Raw genomic sequence first — 18,506 nt, 5'->3', positions numbered from 1 at the left:
AAGCCTTAAGGGTTATGTAGGGGTCGATATGACTATGCATCCTTCCCCCAAGTGTCAAAGCTCCTGAGAGTTGGCATAAAAAGCTACTCACTGTTATTGAAGAAGGCTGGGGTTCCAAGAAAGTACCATACCCACTATTCTGCTGCTAATGTGAAGAAAATGACCACAAGTTGGAGATCTGAGACCAAGCATCTCCTGCTTTTGAGTAAATCAGATAAAAGTAATGCAGACCAGTGCTTCTCAAACTTTGTGTATTCATTTCATCTGGGGATTTTGTTAAAATGAAGATTCTGATTTAGTTAAGTCTGGGGATGTCTAAGACTCTGTATTTCTAGCAAGCTCTCAAGTCAAGCTATTGCTGCTGGTCTATGGACCCCATTTTGAGTAGCAAGGGATTAAAGGCAGCTATAAAAGCCACCCACAGTGGAGGAGGCATGTCCAGTTCCAAGGAGAACATATTTTATTAATGTACAAAGTCACAGAAACTATTAAGGTGGAAGTGCTCATCATTTTGCCAGGCAAACAGTCATTTTTTAACAGACTATACCTTCTAGGAGCATAGATGTTAAGTGCTTGAGTTCTGAAATTTAACCATCTGAGCTTTGCCTCTTAGGAGGCATGCAATCTTGGGCAAATCTTTAACTTCTTGGTACCTCAGTTCCTTCATCTGTATAATGGGAATAATAAAACTATTGTGAGGATTAGTTGAGTCAATAATGTGCTTAACACATGATATCACAGTGAGTGCTCAGTAAATTTTGCTATTCGTGTTGATATTATACCCTTCTACTATAATTAATACAGACACACACAACAGGATTTTTCTTCTTTTGGTGCTTGGTAAAAAATGTAACCCTCATCTCCCTCCCACCAAAAGGCCCATATTCTCCATTTCAAATTCCTCCCACTCTCCTACCCACTCCCCCTCCCCTAGCCCCTAACCCCACTGTGGTCTGGATGGGCCCCACGGGGGCAGGGACAGGGACAGGACGTGGGGCTGTATCTGACAGGAACCTGTGGGGCTGGCCCGGGAGGGGATTGGGGCCCAGCTTCCTGAAGGGAGGATGGGCTAAGGCAGGCACATAGTGCCGGAGAAGATGCCCTCCTGGGCCCTCTTCATGCTCACCTCGTGCCTCCTTCTGGCTCCCCAAAACCTGGCACAAGTCACCAGCCAAGGTGAGGTGTATGGAGGGTGGAGATTATCTATGCCCAAAAGAGGGAGCCCTGGAGGGGATGAAGAGTAGGAGGGTCCCACAGATCCCCTACTCCTGCCCATAAGATGCCTGAGAGGACCCATAGCCCGACTTACCAGCTGTTTCCCAGATGTTTCTGTGCTGACCTCGGACTCAGAGCTTCTGAACTGTTTCTCCCAAACATTTGAGGATCTCACTTGCTTCTGGGATGAGGAAGAGGCAGAGGTACTCAATGGGACATACCAGCTGCTGTATGCCTACCCAGGGTATGTGCTGGGCTGTGCCCCATCCCCATATAGCTGTTCCTGTTACCTCAATTGAGCCCCACTCCAATATCTTTCCTCTCTGCAGTCCCTTCAGAGGACTATTTAAGGCAACTACATGCCTTAAATAGTCACTTTAAGAACAGATATGCATCAGGTGGGTGTGGGTCCCAGTACAAACTCCTATGTATCCCTTAATCTCACCTATCCCAGGCACTGAGGGAAAAAATGTCAGTAATGGAAACAGACATTGGGCATGGGCTGGGTTCTCAAGGCTGAATACAGTATCCAGGTAGGTAGGACCTCTTCTATGCCAACAGGGAGAAGCCCCGTACCTGCCCCCTGAGTTCCCACAGTATGACCCCTTTTGGAACCCGATACGTATGCCAGTTTCCAGCCCAGGATGAAGTACGCCTCTTCTTTCCGCTGCACCTCTGGGTGAAGAATATGTTCCTGAACAAGACTTTGACCCAGCGGGTGCTGTTTGTGGATAGTGTGGGTAAGGGTAATCCCCCTGTCACTCTGACCCCTCCATTTGCTGCCCTCCAGTCTGACTTCTAGAATGAGACCAGCCTCTTTGAGGACAACATGATTTGGATACCCCTCCATTACCAGAACTCCAGAGACACCTCAAGACCCCCTCTCATTCCTTCCAGCCATGGCATTCAGAGCTAGACTTATCCCACAAATCATTTTGTACCACAGACACCTTAGGTCCTCCCATCATTAACAGATTCACTAATTCATCCATTTAGCAGTTACAGAATTCCTACTATGTGCCAGGCACTGGGATAGGTGATAAGAGTACAGAGATGAAAAGAGAGCCCTGCTCTTGAGGAGCACAGAGCCTAGCAAACCATTATACTACAATGAAGTCACTCCTTTCATGAAGAAAAGGAAAACAGGTTAAGGAGCCCCCCTATCTGTTCTCTTTATGGTCTATGATCTTTTTTAACCCAGAGGCTGCCCCCAATCTAGCCTCCAGCACCCCTCTTCTGTTGGTTGAACCTCTATTGGCTGAACCATAGACTATGTTCAGAGAATCCTGATATGCCCTGTCTTGCCCTCAGGCCTACCAGCTCCTCCCAATATCATCAAGGCCAAGGGTGGGGGCCAGCCAGGAGAACTTCAGATCAGCTGGGAGGCCCCAGCTCCTGAAATCAGTGATTTCCTGAAGCATGAGCTCCGCTATGGTCCCAAGGATTCCAAGAACCCTATTGGTCCCACAGTCATGCAGCTGCTCTCTACAGAAACCTGCTGCCCAGCTCTACAGAGACCAAACTCCGTCCCAACTCTGGACCAGCCACCATGCTCTCGGCCCACAATGCTGCAACAGGATGGACCAGAGCAAACTTCCCCAACTAGAGAAGTATTCTGGCCTCCTTCTGATCCATCTCCTATCCCTTACTCCCCAATTTGCCCCAGGAAAGGTCAGTCCATATTTTGGGGTTTCCAGACTGGGTTGGCCCTTGGGGAATTAGTATAGGTCCTGATTAATGCTCAGGTGCCATTTCTACTTAAGGGTCTCCCACATTGGGTCATTCATACTAAGCAAAACTGTCAGCCTTCAGGCCTCCAAACGCATGAAGATTTCCCTAAAATGCACTGAACACAGGGACTCCCCAGACCCACTAACCTAGCCCAGTCTGTGTGCATACCTATCCAATGAGGAGCTGGGCATCTCTCCCTAGGAATCCTGTGGAGCTTCAGATATAAGAAACAGAGGCTAACTTGGTTGAGAGGCAGGTCCCAGTTCTAAAACTGGAATTCTTCTCCCCAGGCTCCATCTCTGACAGTGATGGGTGGAAGCTGCCTCATCTCAGGGCTCCAGCCTGGTAACTCCTACTGGTTTCAGCTGCGCAGCCAGCCTGATGGGATCTCCCTTCATGGCTCCTGGGGATCTTGGTCCCTCCCTGTGACTGTAGACCTGCCCGGGGATGCAGGTGAGTCAACAAAGGAAGGGGGAAATAGGGAGGAGATAGAAAAGATCTCCAGACATGCCTGAGTTGGATATGGAGGCTCTAGGAACCTGATGACCTCAAATATGGCACTGAGCAGGATAAACTATCATCTAAGATAAAATACAGAATAGAAGTGAATGTTCTAGATCTATGTGTAGATAAAGTATCTGGAAACTCTATAAAGTAGAGGTACATGGGCTCTGATGGGACTTCCTTCTTTGACTTCAGTGAAAATTGGGTTGAAATGCTTCACCTTGGACCTGAAGAATGTTACCTGTCAGTGGCAGCAACAGGACCATGCTAGTTCTCAAGGCTTCTTCTATCACAGCAAGGCACGGTGCTGCCCCAGTGACAGGTAAGAGTTGAGCTGCTGATTGAGCCTGATGTCCTGGGAGATAGTCACAGTCTTGTAGGAAGAAGGAAGAGATTTTTCTTGGTCCTCTTTACTCCCCTCCTCCATCCTCAAACCAAACAGCTTCCATGCTCTGTCTATCCTCTAATAGGTGTTTTATCTTCCCAACCTCTCTCCATTCCCACTGGAATGGTTTAGTTCAGCTTTAATCAGGTCACCTGGACCATTGCAACAGGCTATAGTCTCAATCACCTCCAATGTATCCCCCATAGTATGACAGAATAATCTCTATTAAATCCAAACATCACATGATCTTCGTAAAAACCAACTTTATATGGCCTACTCCTACTTAAATATGTACTGCAATTCCCCATTATCTATCAAATCCAATCGCAACTTAGCCTGGCCTTCAAGATTTCCATCAAACACCTCATTGATCCTTCATCCTTCCCATAAGTAATCCATACCCAAGTCCTGTTGATTTTATCTATTAAACATCTCTAGAATCTGCCCATTTTTATTAATCACTGCCACCACTCTAGCACAAGAGATCATCATCTTTCACTTGAACTACTGCAAAAGCCTATTGTGGTAGATTGAATAATTTACAGTTTGGACATGTTCTTGGTCTTGGTCTGCATTCTAGCAAGTGTGGATCCATTTAAATAAAATCCTTCATGATATTACTTCAGTTAAGGTGTGGCCCAAATGGATCAGGTTGGTCTTTAATCCAGATTGTTAGAGTCCTTTAAAAGCAGAGTGAAAGTTAGATAGAGAAGTTACAGGGAGCAGCCAGAAGCAGAAAGTCTGCAAATGTTGAGGAGAAAGAAGACATCATCATGTGCATTGCCATGTGATGGAAAAGCCAAGGAACCCCAAAGATTGCTGTGGTGGTTCAAAACTGTGTATACCTCTCAAAAAAAGCACATTCTTAAAATTAATCATTCCTATGAGTATGAACCCATTGTAAGTATGATCTTATAATGAGGCTACTTTAGTTAAGGTATGGCCCATCTCATTCAGAATGGGTCTTAATCCTTTTGCTGAAGTCCTTTATAAACAGGATGAATACACAGAGAGAAAGCCGCAGAAGCAAGAAGCTAAAATCAACAAAACCTGGAAGAGAAGGGAGAGACCCGCAGATGCAACCATGTACCTTGTCACGTGTCATAGTTGGTGAGGATCCCCAGCAGCTGGTCTTTGGAAAAAATGTGTTGCCTTAATGATGCCTTGATTTGGACATTTTTCTCAGCTTCAAAACTGTAAGCTTGTAAAATAATAAGTTCTCATTGTTAAAGCCTATGCATCTTACAGTATCTGCTTTGAGAAGCCTAAGAAATAATTACCAACCCACCAGAAGACACAGCATCAGAAGAAAGCAAACCTTCTAGCCTCTGAAATCATGACCCAATAAATTCCTGTTGTTAAACCAATCCATTGTATGGTATTTGTTTTAGCAGCTAGGAAACTAAAATATCTATCAACTGATTTCCTCTTGGATATTTCAAATCATTCCCCCTGTAGGAAATGACATGACCTTTTAAAAGTGCAAAAATGAACATAACATCCCCTATTTAAAAATCTTCAATTGTGTGGCAGACTAACCTCTCTACCTCAGGAAAAAATATTACCTTAATCTTAATCCATTTCTGTAGGTGTGAACCAATTGGAAATAGGATCATTAGAAGATGTTATTTTTACCTAATATGTGGCCAACTGAATCGGGGGGGTGTAATCCAGATTACTGGAGACTTTTATAACCAAAATTAAAATTTAGGGGGTTAAATTGTTTCCTCCACAAAAGGCATGTACATGTCTCAACCCGGTCCTGTGGGGATGAACCCATTTATAATTAGGACCTATGAAGATGTTATTGCTGAGTATGACCAAACTGAATCAGTGTGCTTGTTAATCCAATATGGCTGAACTTCTTAAAAGCAAATGATATTGGACACAGAGAGATAAGCCACAGTGAGAGCCAGAAGCTGAAAGCCAACAGAACCTGGAAGAGAAAGGAGATGCAATCATATGCATTGCCATATGATGGAAAAGCCATGGAACCCCCAAGGTTGCTGGTCAGCCAGAAGATACTGACCTCAGGAGGGAACAAGCCTTCTAGCCTCTGACACAGTGAGCCAGTAAATCCCTGTTGTTAACACAACTCACTTTATGGTATTTGTTTTAGCAGCTAGGAAATTAAAACACGAATAAATTCAGACATAAAGAGTGAAAACCACAGCAAGAAGCAGGAAGCCTGAAGTCAACAGAACCCAGAAGAGAAAGGAGAGGACATCACCACGTGACAGGAAAGCCAAAAACCCCAAGGATTACAGGTCAGCATTAGAATGCTACTGATTCCGGGAGGAAGTGAGCCTTCTAGCCTCTGAAACCATGAGCCAATAAATTCCTGTTATTTAAGCCGACACTTTTGTGGTGTTTTTCATGGCAGTCTGGAAACTGACAGTTTGGGGTACAGGAAGGGGGGTGGTCCTATTACAAGTACCTAAAAATGTGGAAATGGCTTTGGAATTTGGTAAGAGGTAGAGGCTGGAAGAATTGTGAGGTACTTGATAGAAAAAGTCTAGATTGTTTTGAAGAGACTGTTGGTAGAAATATGTATTCTGAAGGTACTTCTGATGAGGCCTTAGATGAATGTGTTATTGGAAACTGGAGGAAAGGTGATTTGTGTTATAAAGTAGCAGAGAACTTGGCTGTATTATGTCCTAATATTGAACTGAAAGTGGAACTTCTAAGTGATGATATTTAGATGAGGAGATTTCCAAACTAAATGTGGAAGATACTGACTGGCTTCTGGCAGCATATAGTAAAATGTGATAAGAAAGGTATCAACTGAGACCTGAACTCTTAAGTACAAAGGAAGGAGAAATTGATGATTTGGAAAAATCTCAGCCTACACAGATAGTATGCTATGAGACTAGGGCCAGAAGAGGCTCTATCAGGGACCTCTCTGAGCATTCAGGAAGTGAATCTCCAGAGAATGGAAGCAGAGGTCGGGATCAAAGAAATCTCTTTGGGCCAAGAGACAGTCTTCCACTCAAGCCTTTGGGTAGTGTGAAAGTTCTGTCCCAAGGGTTGGAGGAGGCCAGCCTTCTTCCGCAGTGTTGCCACTCCAGTAGGTTCAGAAGACAAAGCATTAATCCACAGCTGACTCTCAGATTTGTCTCAACTAGTGTTTTCTCTGTTGGGTTTCAGACTTGCTTGGGACCTGTTTTCCTTCCAATTTCTAGAATGGGAATGTCTATTCTATGCCTGTCCCACCATTGTAGTTTGGAAGCAGATAACTTTTTTTCTGGGTTTCACAGGTCCACTGACAGAGGAGGAATTTTGCCAGACCATATGGGCAACCACACCAATAATTGACTTTGACAAGACTTTGGATTTAAGAGTTTTTACTGAAATGACTTAAGGCTTTTGGGATATTGGAATGGGGTGAATGTATTTTGCAGGTGGGAACTTTTGAGGGTCCAGATGTGGTAGGCCAAATTATGTACCCTAATGAAAGACTTGTTCCTAATCTTAATCTGCATTCCTGTAGGTGCGAATTTATTTGTAAACAGAAATTTTTTGAGATGTTATTTTTAGTTAAAGTGTGGCCCAAGTGAATGAGGGTAAGTCTTAATCAGCATTACTGGAGACTTTATAAAGAAAAGTCAGAAAAGGCCACAGGGGAAGAAAACAGAAGTCAACAGAAACCAGAAGAGCAAACATAAGGAGAGTTTGTCACATGATGCAAGGCAGAGATGCAAGCCAAGAAACCCCAAGGATTGCATCAAGCCAGCAACAGGATGCTACAGACTTTGGGGAGAAAGCAAGTTCTGCCAAAACATTGATTTTAGACTTCCACCTGCCCAAACTGAGCCAATAAATTCCTTGTTAAGCCAACCCATTGTGTGATATTTGTCCTATCAGCTTGGCTATATAAGGCAGGCAATTTCGTCTAACCTGGCCATGGTAAAGAGCAAAAGAAATGGACACATTTATGTTGTATTCTGGACAATACCAGATCGTCATTTTTGGAAGCAAATTCTGATGGCAGTATGGAGAACGAATTGAAAGGAGTGGCAAAAATGGAGGCATAAATACTAGTTAGGAGGCTGTTGTAATAATCTAATAGAGAAATAACATATAGACTGTAAGAGAACCGCCAAATGAGGACAGATTAAAAATACAAGAAGTTTTCTCCACAAAGACATTGAAACATTCTCCAGAAAATCACTGAAACAACCCTGTGAGGTAGGTATTATAAACTATTTTACAAATAAAGAAACTGAAGCAAGGCTCAGTTAGTAATTTGCCCAAAGTTACACACCAATAAACCAATATCTGAACTCTGAAGCCCATGCTAATTTCAGGTATCATGCAAGCTCCTTCTTCAAGGATCATTTTACATTAATCATTCCAAATTTACCATTCCAACCCTCCTATGGAAAGACCTTAGGCAAATACCTAAACTTCTGATGTGTCAGATTCCTCAGTAAAATGGGGATAAATCTATAAGCCTTACAAAGTTATAGCAAAAATTAAATATGTAAATTCCCACCACACTATCCTCATTTACCACATGTACGCATGTAAGAGGCTAGACACCAAAGCAGACTCAGGAGACAAAACAGCATGGCATGAAGACAGAAGGAAAGTCCTGGAGGCCTCTCCATGTAGGCAGTGGCACCTAAGGGATAGGGGAGTATCCAGATTAGACTCTGAGGCAGGCCTGATTCAATGACTCTATGGACTGATTCTTAGGGGCCTCATCTGGGAAAAGTGTGAAAAGGAAGAGAAAATAAAGCCAGGATTGCAGCTCCCCCAGTTCTCCAGCTGCCACTTCAAGTCAAGAAATGACAGTATTATTCACATCCTTGTGGAGGTGACCACAGCCCAGGGTGCAGTTTCCAGCTATCTGGGCTCCCCTTTCTGGATCCATCAGGCTGGTAAGAACTTTCTGCCCCACTTTTCCCAAATTGTTCTAACCCCCACCAAATCTGACCCCATGTCCAGGATCCCCAACTTCTGACCCACAGCCCTGGTGGCATGATGCCTTATGAATAGAAGGGCTTAACCCAGTCCCCACTGATGTCTCTGTAGTGCTCATTCCCACCCCAAACTTGTACTGGAGGGAGATATCCAGCGGACAGTTGGAGTTGGAGTGGCAGCACCCATCATCCTGGGCAGCCCAAGAGACCTGCTATCAGCTTCGGTACACAGGAGATGGTCATCAAGACTGGAAGGTATGATCAAGGGTCAAATACCCACAGACCTTACTTCATAGGGTATTCCTGAGTTTCACATGTCTTTTATCAGGGTGAAAGCATCCAAACAGCCATGTCTGGGCTTGTATAATTAGGTTTATTGGATTCAACTGATATCTGCTTCTGACACTGCTGGCTACTCCCACTTAAAATGTTCTCTTCCCTTTGACTTTGAGACATTGGTCTCTCCTGATTTTCTTCCTACCTCTCTAACTGAATCTTCTCATTCTTCTCTGCTGGCTCCTCTTTTTCGACCCTTCCTATATAGTTCCATCCTGGGCTCTCTTCTACAGACACATGAAAATGTCTTCCCTAGGTGAATGCTTCAATTCCCATGGTTTTACATTAACATTCCCAAATTTGCCGTTCCAACTCCCCTACGGAAAGGAATTTAGAGACCTTAGGCAAATTACCTAAACTTCTGAAGTCTCAGATTCCTCAGTGAAATGGGGATAAATCTATTAGCCTTACAACGTTATAGCAAAAATTAAATACATAAATACCCACTACACTGCCTGGTATATGGAAGATGCTCAATAAACATTAGTTAAATATTAGTGCCTTGCTCTGCTTCTATCCTCATTTACCACATGTATACCCAACTTCAACCAGACAGCTCTACCTAAAAGTCCCCCAGACCTTTCAGATTTGGTGACTCCAAAACTGAACTCATCTACCTCCCCAAACTAATTTTACTTTTTAATTGAGATATAATTTACATACAATATGGTGTACAAATCTTAAATGTACAGTTGCTTAATTTACATGTGTATAAGCCACTACTCAGATCAAGACATAGATTTTCAGCACTTCAGAAGTATTCCCCTGCCCCTAAAACAACCACTATTCTGTCACCACTGATTAGCTTTGACTGTTGTTGAGCTTTATATTAATGAAACCATACAGTATTTCTTCCCCAATTACTTCTCCTCTGTTCCTTGTCCCTGACAATGGAATGGCACCACCTCTTATCTAGTAACCCAATCCTGGAATCATCCTTGATTCTTCTTCCCTTTTCCTTATTTCTTCCTCCTGCTTATCAGCAAATAAATTGAGTTTATTGAACCAGCTATCCTCAAATCCCTATTACGACTGCCTTAGCCTCATCTTTTATCATCCAGCCTGCCCAGCCATGCTCTTAGCACACTACACGCACCAACCAAGCTACTCAGGCGGTATTGAATGCTTCCTTATTAGTGTTCTCACAGAGCCCTGCCATTAACATTATTGCAGCACTAATTCATTGTTGTAATTATTTACTTGATTGGATGTCTCTCTCATTAGACACATCAAAGATCATGTTTTATTTTTATGTTTCCTACTGCCTAGTCCAATGCTTGGCATAACATAAGCAGTTCATAAATATTCGCTAAATGATTAAACAAATAAAGTCTCCCTGCTTGTGCATATGATGTTTGTTCCCTCTCTTTGGAATTTGTCTTTGTACCCCCAGCACCTAACACAACTTCTGGTATCCTCTACCTCTTTATTTGTGGCATGGTCTGTGTGTCTTAGGGTTTCCGTGGACCGACCTGGAATTCAGATCTCAGAGTCTCTTGATCAGATATTATCTGTACCAGGATCTCTGTCGAGGGTGTATTACACATATTTGTGTCAAGATGAGTAGTCCTCTGTGAAGATGAGGTCTATGTGTCAGGGTGTCATGGATATTTCTGTCAGACTAAGCGTGTTTCTTCTCCCAGGCTGGGTGCATTTCCGGTAGGGTGAGGACCACGGCAAGAAGTTTCTGTCTGGGTGTTCTATCTTGCCTGTTTCAGCAGGGATGCGTGTTTTCTGTCAGCGAAGCTCTTTGTAGGGATCCCCCAACAGCCCAGGGATTCAAAGCACGGGATTTGAACAAACAGATGCACGGTTCAGAGGCAGGACTCTGGAGGCCTGGCCTCTGACGCACCCGCACGCTTTCCGACCGCCGGCTTGCTTCTCCTCTGGACAGGTACTGGAGCCGCCTCTCGGGGCCCAGGGAGAGATCCTGGACCTGCGTCCTCGATCTCGCTACCGTTTACAGCTGCGCGCCAGGCTTAACGGCCCCAGTTACCAAGGCCCCTGGAGCGCCTGGTCCGACCCGGTGAGGGTGGAGACCGCTACCGACGCGGGTAAAGGCCTGGCCGTGGCAGAGTCGGCCTGCGGCTGCGCGCGTGCGCCTGCGCCGATGTGCGCGGTGCTCCGGGGGTGGTGAGGGGTGGGGCCAGGGCAAGGTATTGCGGGCTTGGGGGCGGGCCTCCGGCGGCGTTGGCCAAGGTCTGTCGGTTTTTATCCCACAGCCTGGATCTCCTTGGTGACCGCTTTACTCTTGGTGCTGGGCCTCAGTGCCCTCCTGGGCCTGCTGCTGCTGAGGTGGCAGTTTCCCGAGCACTACAGGTACGCCTCAGCTAGGCGGGACCCGGGCTCCTGGTACGGAGCTGGAGGTCTCCGAACAAGCCTCCCAGGATCACTCTGTGACACCTCTCCCGGGATTACCGCACTTCCACACCTATGGCTTCTGCCTCTTCCTGCGCGCCTCCCCTGGGCACTGGCGTCTTCCACTCTAACAGGTTCACTACATTGGACACCTCAAACAGCCTCTTCTCCTGGGCCCCTCACCTTAGTAACAGGGTTATTGTCCACCCTTCACCAAGCCAGAAAACTTAGGTGCCTTTTCCTCCCTCATCCAATCAGGTTTGGTCATTCTACCCCCTAAACCAAACTTCCCCCAACAATGGTCTCCTTTCTCTAGACCTACAGACATTATCTTAGCTCAGGCCCTCCTCATTTTTTACCTGATGCATTGAAACAGTAACCTTCCAGTTTAGCATAGTGCCTTGAGCCTCTTTTTCCCTCCAATGAAGCCTCACACAGCCACCGGATAAATCTTTCTAAAATACACACATTGTTTAAATCCTTTTAATAGCTCCCCAGGATAGAGTCCAAACTCAGTAGAATGACAAAGCAAGGATCTGCAGAATCTGGCATCTGCCAACATTTCCACCCCCTCACACCTTGGGCACCAACCTTGCCAAATCGTTGGCAATTTCTTCCACAAGCCAGATGGTTTCACTTCTCAGTGCCTTTGCACATAATGTCCCCTCTCCCTGGAATACCCTCCCTGGTTGACAAATAACTATTTGTCTTTAAATAACTCTTCACCATCTGTTAAGAAACTTTCCTGACCTTCTCCAATTGACTGCTCTGTTTTTTACCTAATACAGACTTCTATCATAGTACCAGAAGCATTTTACTGCACTTCTTTGTATATCTTTCCTATTACACCTAACTTGGTCATCTTTGAATCTTGAGCACAGTGCCTACGAAATAGCAGAACCTTAAATAAATGTTTTAAATGAATGACTCTTTAGTGTGGGAAGACTAAGGCTGAAGAGAAATGTCACTGGAGGTTATATACATGATAGATTCCACCCCACTTCAGTCCTTCAAGAGTTTTTGATTCTTGAAGTCTCAGCTCAGAAGGCGACGCCTCCAGGCAGCCTCTTTTGATGGCCCTTAAACTAGGTTAAGTGCCCCTCTTTTAGACTCCCATCTCACTTTGAAGAGGGCTCTCTTGACCTTTCAATCTGCATATATACAGATGTACCTGCAGTCTGGAATGCAGCCGCTACTCAGGTAGGCAGATCCAAGAAAAAAGTTGAGGGAGAAGGGGGAGGGGTTACTGCTGACCCAGGCATACTCAGTAACTTTTCTCCAATTCACCATTCAGAAAATCCACTTCTCCTTCCCTGGAAGATATGAGGTTAAGCTAAAGTCCTTCCTCATGGAAATATGAGGCTAAAGAATTGGAGATTCCCCCACATACCTTAATCCATGCTCTTCCTTGGTAACCATCCTTCATCCCTCACAGTAACTTAATAAAGTGAATTTTCACTAGTTCCCTTTATTCATTCATTCAACTGATTTTTTGAGGACCCATAGTAATGGGCCAGATATTGTTCCACACCTCGAATATAGAGGAATAAACAAACAGACAAAGGTTTGACTTTATGGAATTTACATTCTAGTGGGAAATAAATATATATGTATGTGTATGTGTAATATACAATAAGTCAAGTGCTATAAAGAAAAATAAAGCGGGGCAAGGAAATAGTGATGGGGAAGGGAAGTAGAACAGTGTAGTCTGGGAAGGCCTCTGTCTCAGGTTGACATTTAAGCAGAGACATAAATGGGATGAGGTAACAAATCGAGTGATCCAGACAGAGGGAACAGAAAGTGCAAAGACCCTAAAATAGGAATGTTTGAGGAAATTATACCACTTTTTCTTTTTATCCTCCCTACCACTGACTCCCCTCCCCAACCTAAGGCTTTCTTTTCACTTAGTCCTCCTCTATCTTACTTTATTACCTTGACTATGCGCTTCCTGCTTTAAGCCTTACCACCCAACTCATTGCCTTCTCTACTGCCCCACCTCAGTGCCCTCCTCACTCTCATGACAAAGTCGCCTTCTTCTTCCTTCTCCCCAAGGAGCTTGAGGCATGCCCTATGGCCCTCACTTCCAGACCTCCACCGGGTCCTGGGACAGTACCTTAGGGAGACTACAGTCCTGAACCCGGTGAGTGCACCCCCCACTCCACTACCAGCCAGGCCTGGTGCTGGAATCTGTACCCCCACAATACAACTTTGTCAAGGTCTTTGCCTATCAACATGTCTTTTTCCCCCAGAACTAAAGTAGGGCTTGGTGCATTCAATAAATGTTTTCCAAATGAATGAAATCTTTCTGGACATTGCCATCTTCACCCCATAACAACCTCCCTCATCCTCTAAGCCATTCATATGCATCATAAATATGATTAAGCCATTCTGGTTATTAATTCCCCTTACCCCATTCAAATTCTCAGTCAAATGGTCTTTTTTGCTAACTCTAGTCATAGCCACTGTATCAGTCAGAATCTTGGCAGAAATACCCCCAGTCAGATCCTCCTCCCTACACAATCCAACCCCTACTTCCACAGGATGCCCTCTAATTCAGACTCCTTTTCTCTCATTTCTCCCAGCCCAAGGCTGCAGTCTTAGATGCCTATGAAGAAGTGGAACCAAGTCTCCTTGAAATTCTACCTAACTCCTCAGAGCGGACTTCCTTGCCCCTGTGTTCCTCCCAGGCCCAGATGGACTACAGAGGACTGCAGCCTTCTTGCCTGGGGACTACACCCTTGTCTGTATCTCCACCAATGACTGAGTCAGGGTCCTGCTGCACCACCCACATTGCCAACCATTCTTACCTACCACTAAGCTGTTGGCAGCAACCCTGAGGGTAACCCCTCACTCCTATCACACTGGACAGATCCATACCCTTTAGACCTCTCAGCAAACCTCTCTGCCCCTCATCCCCACCACCCCAAAACAAACACCTCAGACCACTCCCCCATCTCCCTCTGTCTGCCATCATAGTTGGGCTTCACAACACTGGTCTTACTGAACGGCTGCTGACACAAATCCAGTACCCTCTCTCCGAGTGCAAGGATGATTTGATTAAACACCTCTAACCTTCTTTACCTTCTTTCTCTCTCCTCTTCTAAAGCCAAGCTCATTCAAAGGAAATATCCACTTTCCCACCTCCTATTTATTCTTCAGACCACTTCAATTAATTCCTCTACCATCAATTAGCTATTGAAACTGATTAGGCAAATTTCGCCTCCAACCTTCTAATTACAACAGACTCCTGTTAATCCTCAATTTCTTTAATCTTTCTGTAGCATTTTTGTAATGGTTTTAACTACTCATTTTTCCTTTGAATTCTCTCCCTCCTCGGCTTTCCTAACATTACCAACTCTCCTGGCCTCGTCCTGCCTCTCTGAATGTACTCTGGTTAACAGGACAAGCTCTGGAGTCAGATCTGGATTCAATTCCTGTCTTTCTCACTTGCTGTGTCACCTTGAGCAAGTAATGTCTTTGAGCTTTAGTTCTCTAATCTATAAAGCGGGGATAATAACAGTACTACATAGAGTTGTGAGGCGGATTAAATGAGATCTTCTAAATAAAGCACTTAGCATAGTGCCTAGGACATGATAAGTGCCTAATATATCTGAACGACTCTTGTAATTGTTTCTTCCTAATTTCTTATGCTGACATCACCTCCATTCCTTAGTTAGTACAGTCCCTCAAGATTCCACTCTTAACAGCTTCTAATCCCATCTTCCCAAGGCCCTAACTATATGTTGACCATCCCAAAGTTCTTATCTCCAGCCCAGACTTCATTACTGCACCTGTGATGTTTTATGCAAGTAATTTTTTACATCCGTCTCTCACTACTAAGTTGTAACCTCCTGAAGGTCAAGGTCCATAATTTCTTTGTCTTTTTCCCCCAGGACTAAAGTAGGGCTTGGTGCATTCAATAAATGTTTTCCAAATGAATGAAATCTTTCTGGACAATGCCATCTTCACCCCATAACAACCTCCCTCATCCTCTAAGCCATTCATATGCATGATTAAGCCATTCTGGTTATTAATTCCTTACCCCATTCAAATGGGGTCTTTTTTGCTAACTCCAGTCATAGCCACTGCATCAGTCAGGATCTTGGCAGAAATAGATGGCACACTCAAACTGGGTGAATTGAGGAAAGTTTAACAAAAGGCATATTTACAAAGATGAGGACAAGATTTAGGGGAACCATCAGGAAATAGTGCAGTATCCCAGGACTAACAACCACAGGGAACTGGTACCACCCCTGGATATGAAGGGGTAAGGAGAGGAAGTGGTTAGTGGAATCTGTAGAGAGTAGCTATAAGAAAGGGCTGCCTGGCAGAACTGTGGCCATAGGTAGAGAGATGTAGGCAACCTGGGGGGGAGTTGGCAGGGAGGGAGCCAGAGAAATAAATAGCTTAAACTCATTCTCCTCTTGGAAACCAAACTGAAGCTAGAACCCAAGGGAATCCATGTAGATCAGCTTCCAAGACACAGAGCAGGGTGGAAAAGGATGGAGAATTCATCTGGAGGGCACAAATGGATGACATCAACACTTTCCATAATTCCTTCCTGAAGACATGTCCATGGTTCTACCTGTAGTGCTAGGGACCCAAGACTAGGATTCAGAACCGAACCACTACACCTTTGTTTCTCCTTTATACTGTCAGACATCAGATCCTGATCACTTTTACCTCCTAATTCCATCTCCTCTTCTCCATCTCCCTGAACTGTTCATTACAGCTTTCTAACTAATTTCTCTGCTTCCAATCACTCAACTTCAATCCAGTCTATATGGTGCCTCCAGATTAGTCTTCCTATCCATCTCACTCCTTGGTCACTCCCTACCTCTAAATCCTTAGCATGACTCTTCAGAACCTGATTTCTTCCTCTTCCGCTATTTCCCTACACTAGATTCAAATCCTTAAGGCAAGAGTTTCCTCCATTTTACCAGCGGCCAAGCCTCTAATTATCCATCCCTAAAGCCTTGTTCTCTAGCCTAAGAGAAAGTGACCTTTCTTTACTAGACTGGAAATGTGTTCCCTGCAATTTTGTACCTTGTTCTAACAACTAGTCCTTGCCTGGCCTCTTTCATCTCTTCTGGCTCTTTTGTCTTTACCTTCAAATATATGTGGGCCTCTCTTAGTGCTGGTATCCTCAATCACACGTACTACCCCCTTTTCACTTCAAAATTTCTCATACCCTTGTGTGCTTGCTGCTTCCACATTCTCCCCACCCCACTAGTTCTGCACACCTTTTCAAATGGAATCCAAGCACTGACTCTCCTCATCCTGCTGTCTCCAAGGCTGCTTTGGAGAGATTTGCTTCCCAATGACCAAATATGACCTTTTCTGTCATCATTCTATTTGACCACTTCTCATCACATTAGAATTTCTCCACTTCAAGGGCCCTGTCAGTATAATCTCCATTGGCTTTTTTCATTCTCTTTATCTTTAAATGTAAAAATTTCCTGAGGCTGTGGCCTTATTTACCTTTTTTCTTTTTCTCTACAGTTACTCTTAGTCCAGAATTTGCAAATTACTGGCCATGTCCATCCCTCAGATATGTTCTGTTTGACCCTTCCTTACACAGAAATCTTCATTGGTTCCACCATCCCTAACAGATAAAGTCCAAATTCCTTAGCTTAACATTTAACACCCTGACTGGCCTGACTCTAAACTACCTTTCCTGTGTTTTCTGGGGTTTAGGGACTCTCCACCCTCAACCCCAGGACATCCAACTTCTTGTTTTCCAAAGTAACTGGAAATAGAGGATATGAATGCTTCAAAGTCTCATAATAAAAATTTAAATTTGGTTTCTAAGAGCCCCAGCTTTTTCTCTCTGGTCATCAGGGTTGATCTCAAACTAATGACTGAAAACCTTATCTTTCCAGCCTCTTTCTGAGACAATATAGCACATTGCTTAGGAGTGCAGGGGTTAGTCAATTTGAATCCTAGTTCCACTACATTTTATTATTAGCAGTGTGTCTTTGGGCAAGTTTCCTAACCTCTTTCTGACAATTTCTTTTTCTGTAAAATGTGGAAAGAGTGTATCTGCCTTATGGGGTTAAGGTTAAACTCAATGTTTGCAAACTGTTTAGCATAGAATTTAGCAGATGGTTAGTAAACAGTCCCCATTATTACTTTTATTATTTCTACCTCACCTCTGTATATTCACACAATTTTTTCGAGTTATTATTAGGGCACTGGATTGAATGGGAGTCAGATCTGGATTTCTCAACTTCTTCTATGACCTCGGGCAGATCCCTTCCCCAGGCCTTGGTTTTTTCATCTGTAATATATGTTGATACTCTCTGGATGGGAAAGGTTCACTAAGCCCAGGTTAGACTGAGAGCCCCTAAAATTCCTGACACCTCTAAAGCCCCACGGGGTAAACCAGTACCTTTCGCAGGGCAGTCCAATTTTTGTCTAACAGCTTCTTTCAGTCTCATTTTCCCTTTCATAAAAACAAAAACAACAAAAATAAAACAAGCATGCAAACAAAACCGTGCTACTTCCTTCTTAGGAGAGTTCCTAGTAGGAGCCAAGCCAACAGCAGCAGACCCACCCTCACTAGATCTGGCCTTCCGGTTCGGAAGCCTTGGGGTTCGCGGCAGCTTGAGGAAAAGCTCCCCAACTCCTTCCCCTCGTCCCACTCCTGCCCGCCTGCCAGATCCTCTAATTCTCTGAACGGCTCAAATGTTTTAGGCCGCTTCACCAAGTTCTGCACTTATGTATCATAAATGCGATCCCTATGCAGGCTTTAAACGTAAGCTTCCTTAGGCGCCCAGAACGAGCCCAAAACTCTGATCGCCGCGGTGAGGGGAAGCTGAAGAATGAATGGAAGAGTCTGTTGAATAAAAAGGCAGTGCAGGCCCCGCCCTCAAAAGCTTCCCACCCCACCCGCCTTCAGGCACCAGTTCTCTGGGAAGTTAAAAAAAAAAAAATGGGGGAGAGAGAGAGAAAGAATGATTTTTAAAACCTTTCCTTTCTTTCACACCCTTCAATTCACGTTCCAAGGCTGAATTCTCGTGAGAGCTCTAATTTGTCCCGGAAGACCCGCC

The 18,506-nt window shown here is 44.4% G+C and overlaps 1 protein-coding gene and 1 long non-coding RNA gene across 5 annotated transcripts; one reads left to right on the top strand and one right to left on the bottom strand.

Annotated features, from left to right (window-relative positions):
- Window positions 1–520: 520 nt before the first annotated feature.
- On the bottom strand, window positions 521–18,505 carry LOC143674372 (uncharacterized). 4 transcript variants are annotated; one of them, XR_013171016.1, is made up of 5 exons: window positions 18,425–18,505; window positions 17,846–17,899; window positions 8,349–8,459; window positions 1,310–1,396; window positions 521–667 (listed from the first exon to the last, which is right to left on the bottom strand). It is a non-coding gene; the product is annotated as an uncharacterized LOC143674372 (long non-coding RNA). The 4 variants fall into 4 exon arrangements; XR_013171015.1 differs by lacking the exons at window positions 17,846–17,899; window positions 18,425–18,505 and adding exons at window positions 4,926–5,036; window positions 10,519–11,193; XR_013171013.1 differs by lacking the exons at window positions 17,846–17,899; window positions 18,425–18,505 and adding an exon at window positions 10,519–11,193.
- Window positions 1,098–17,259, top strand: MPL (MPL proto-oncogene, thrombopoietin receptor). The gene is made up of 12 exons (XM_077149992.1): window positions 1,098–1,176; window positions 1,324–1,459; window positions 1,777–1,955; window positions 2,527–2,825; window positions 3,237–3,399; window positions 3,646–3,772; window positions 8,534–8,718; window positions 8,873–9,015; window positions 10,991–11,150; window positions 11,319–11,415; window positions 13,507–13,594; window positions 14,037–17,259. Exons 1-12 carry the CDS (start codon window positions 1,098–1,100, stop codon window positions 14,289–14,291), a joined length of 1,911 nt encoding a protein of 636 aa, XP_077006107.1. The 3' UTR covers window positions 14,292–17,259.
- Window position 18,506: the final 1 nt, after the last annotated feature.

This window comes from Tamandua tetradactyla, chromosome 2, assembly GCF_023851605.1.
Source record: "Tamandua tetradactyla isolate mTamTet1 chromosome 2, mTamTet1.pri, whole genome shotgun sequence".
In the NCBI taxonomy this organism is placed as follows: domain Eukaryota; kingdom Metazoa; phylum Chordata; class Mammalia; order Pilosa; family Myrmecophagidae; genus Tamandua; species Tamandua tetradactyla.
This window is presented reverse-complemented; position numbering and strand designations above follow the sequence as displayed.

Bases quoted from the DNA above. Each gene is read 5' to 3' on its own strand.
- MPL (XM_077149992.1), top strand. From the start codon at position 1,098: ATGCCCTCCTGGGCCCTCTTCATGCTCACCTCGTGCCTCCTTCTGGCT. The intron at 2,826-3,236 runs GTATTCTGGCCT...TCTTCTCCCCAG, and splicing joins AAACTTCCCCAACTAGAGAA to GCTCCATCTCTGACAGTGAT. The intron at 8,719-8,872 runs GTAAGAACTTTC...ATGTCTCTGTAG, and splicing joins TTTCTGGATCCATCAGGCTG to TGCTCATTCCCACCCCAAAC.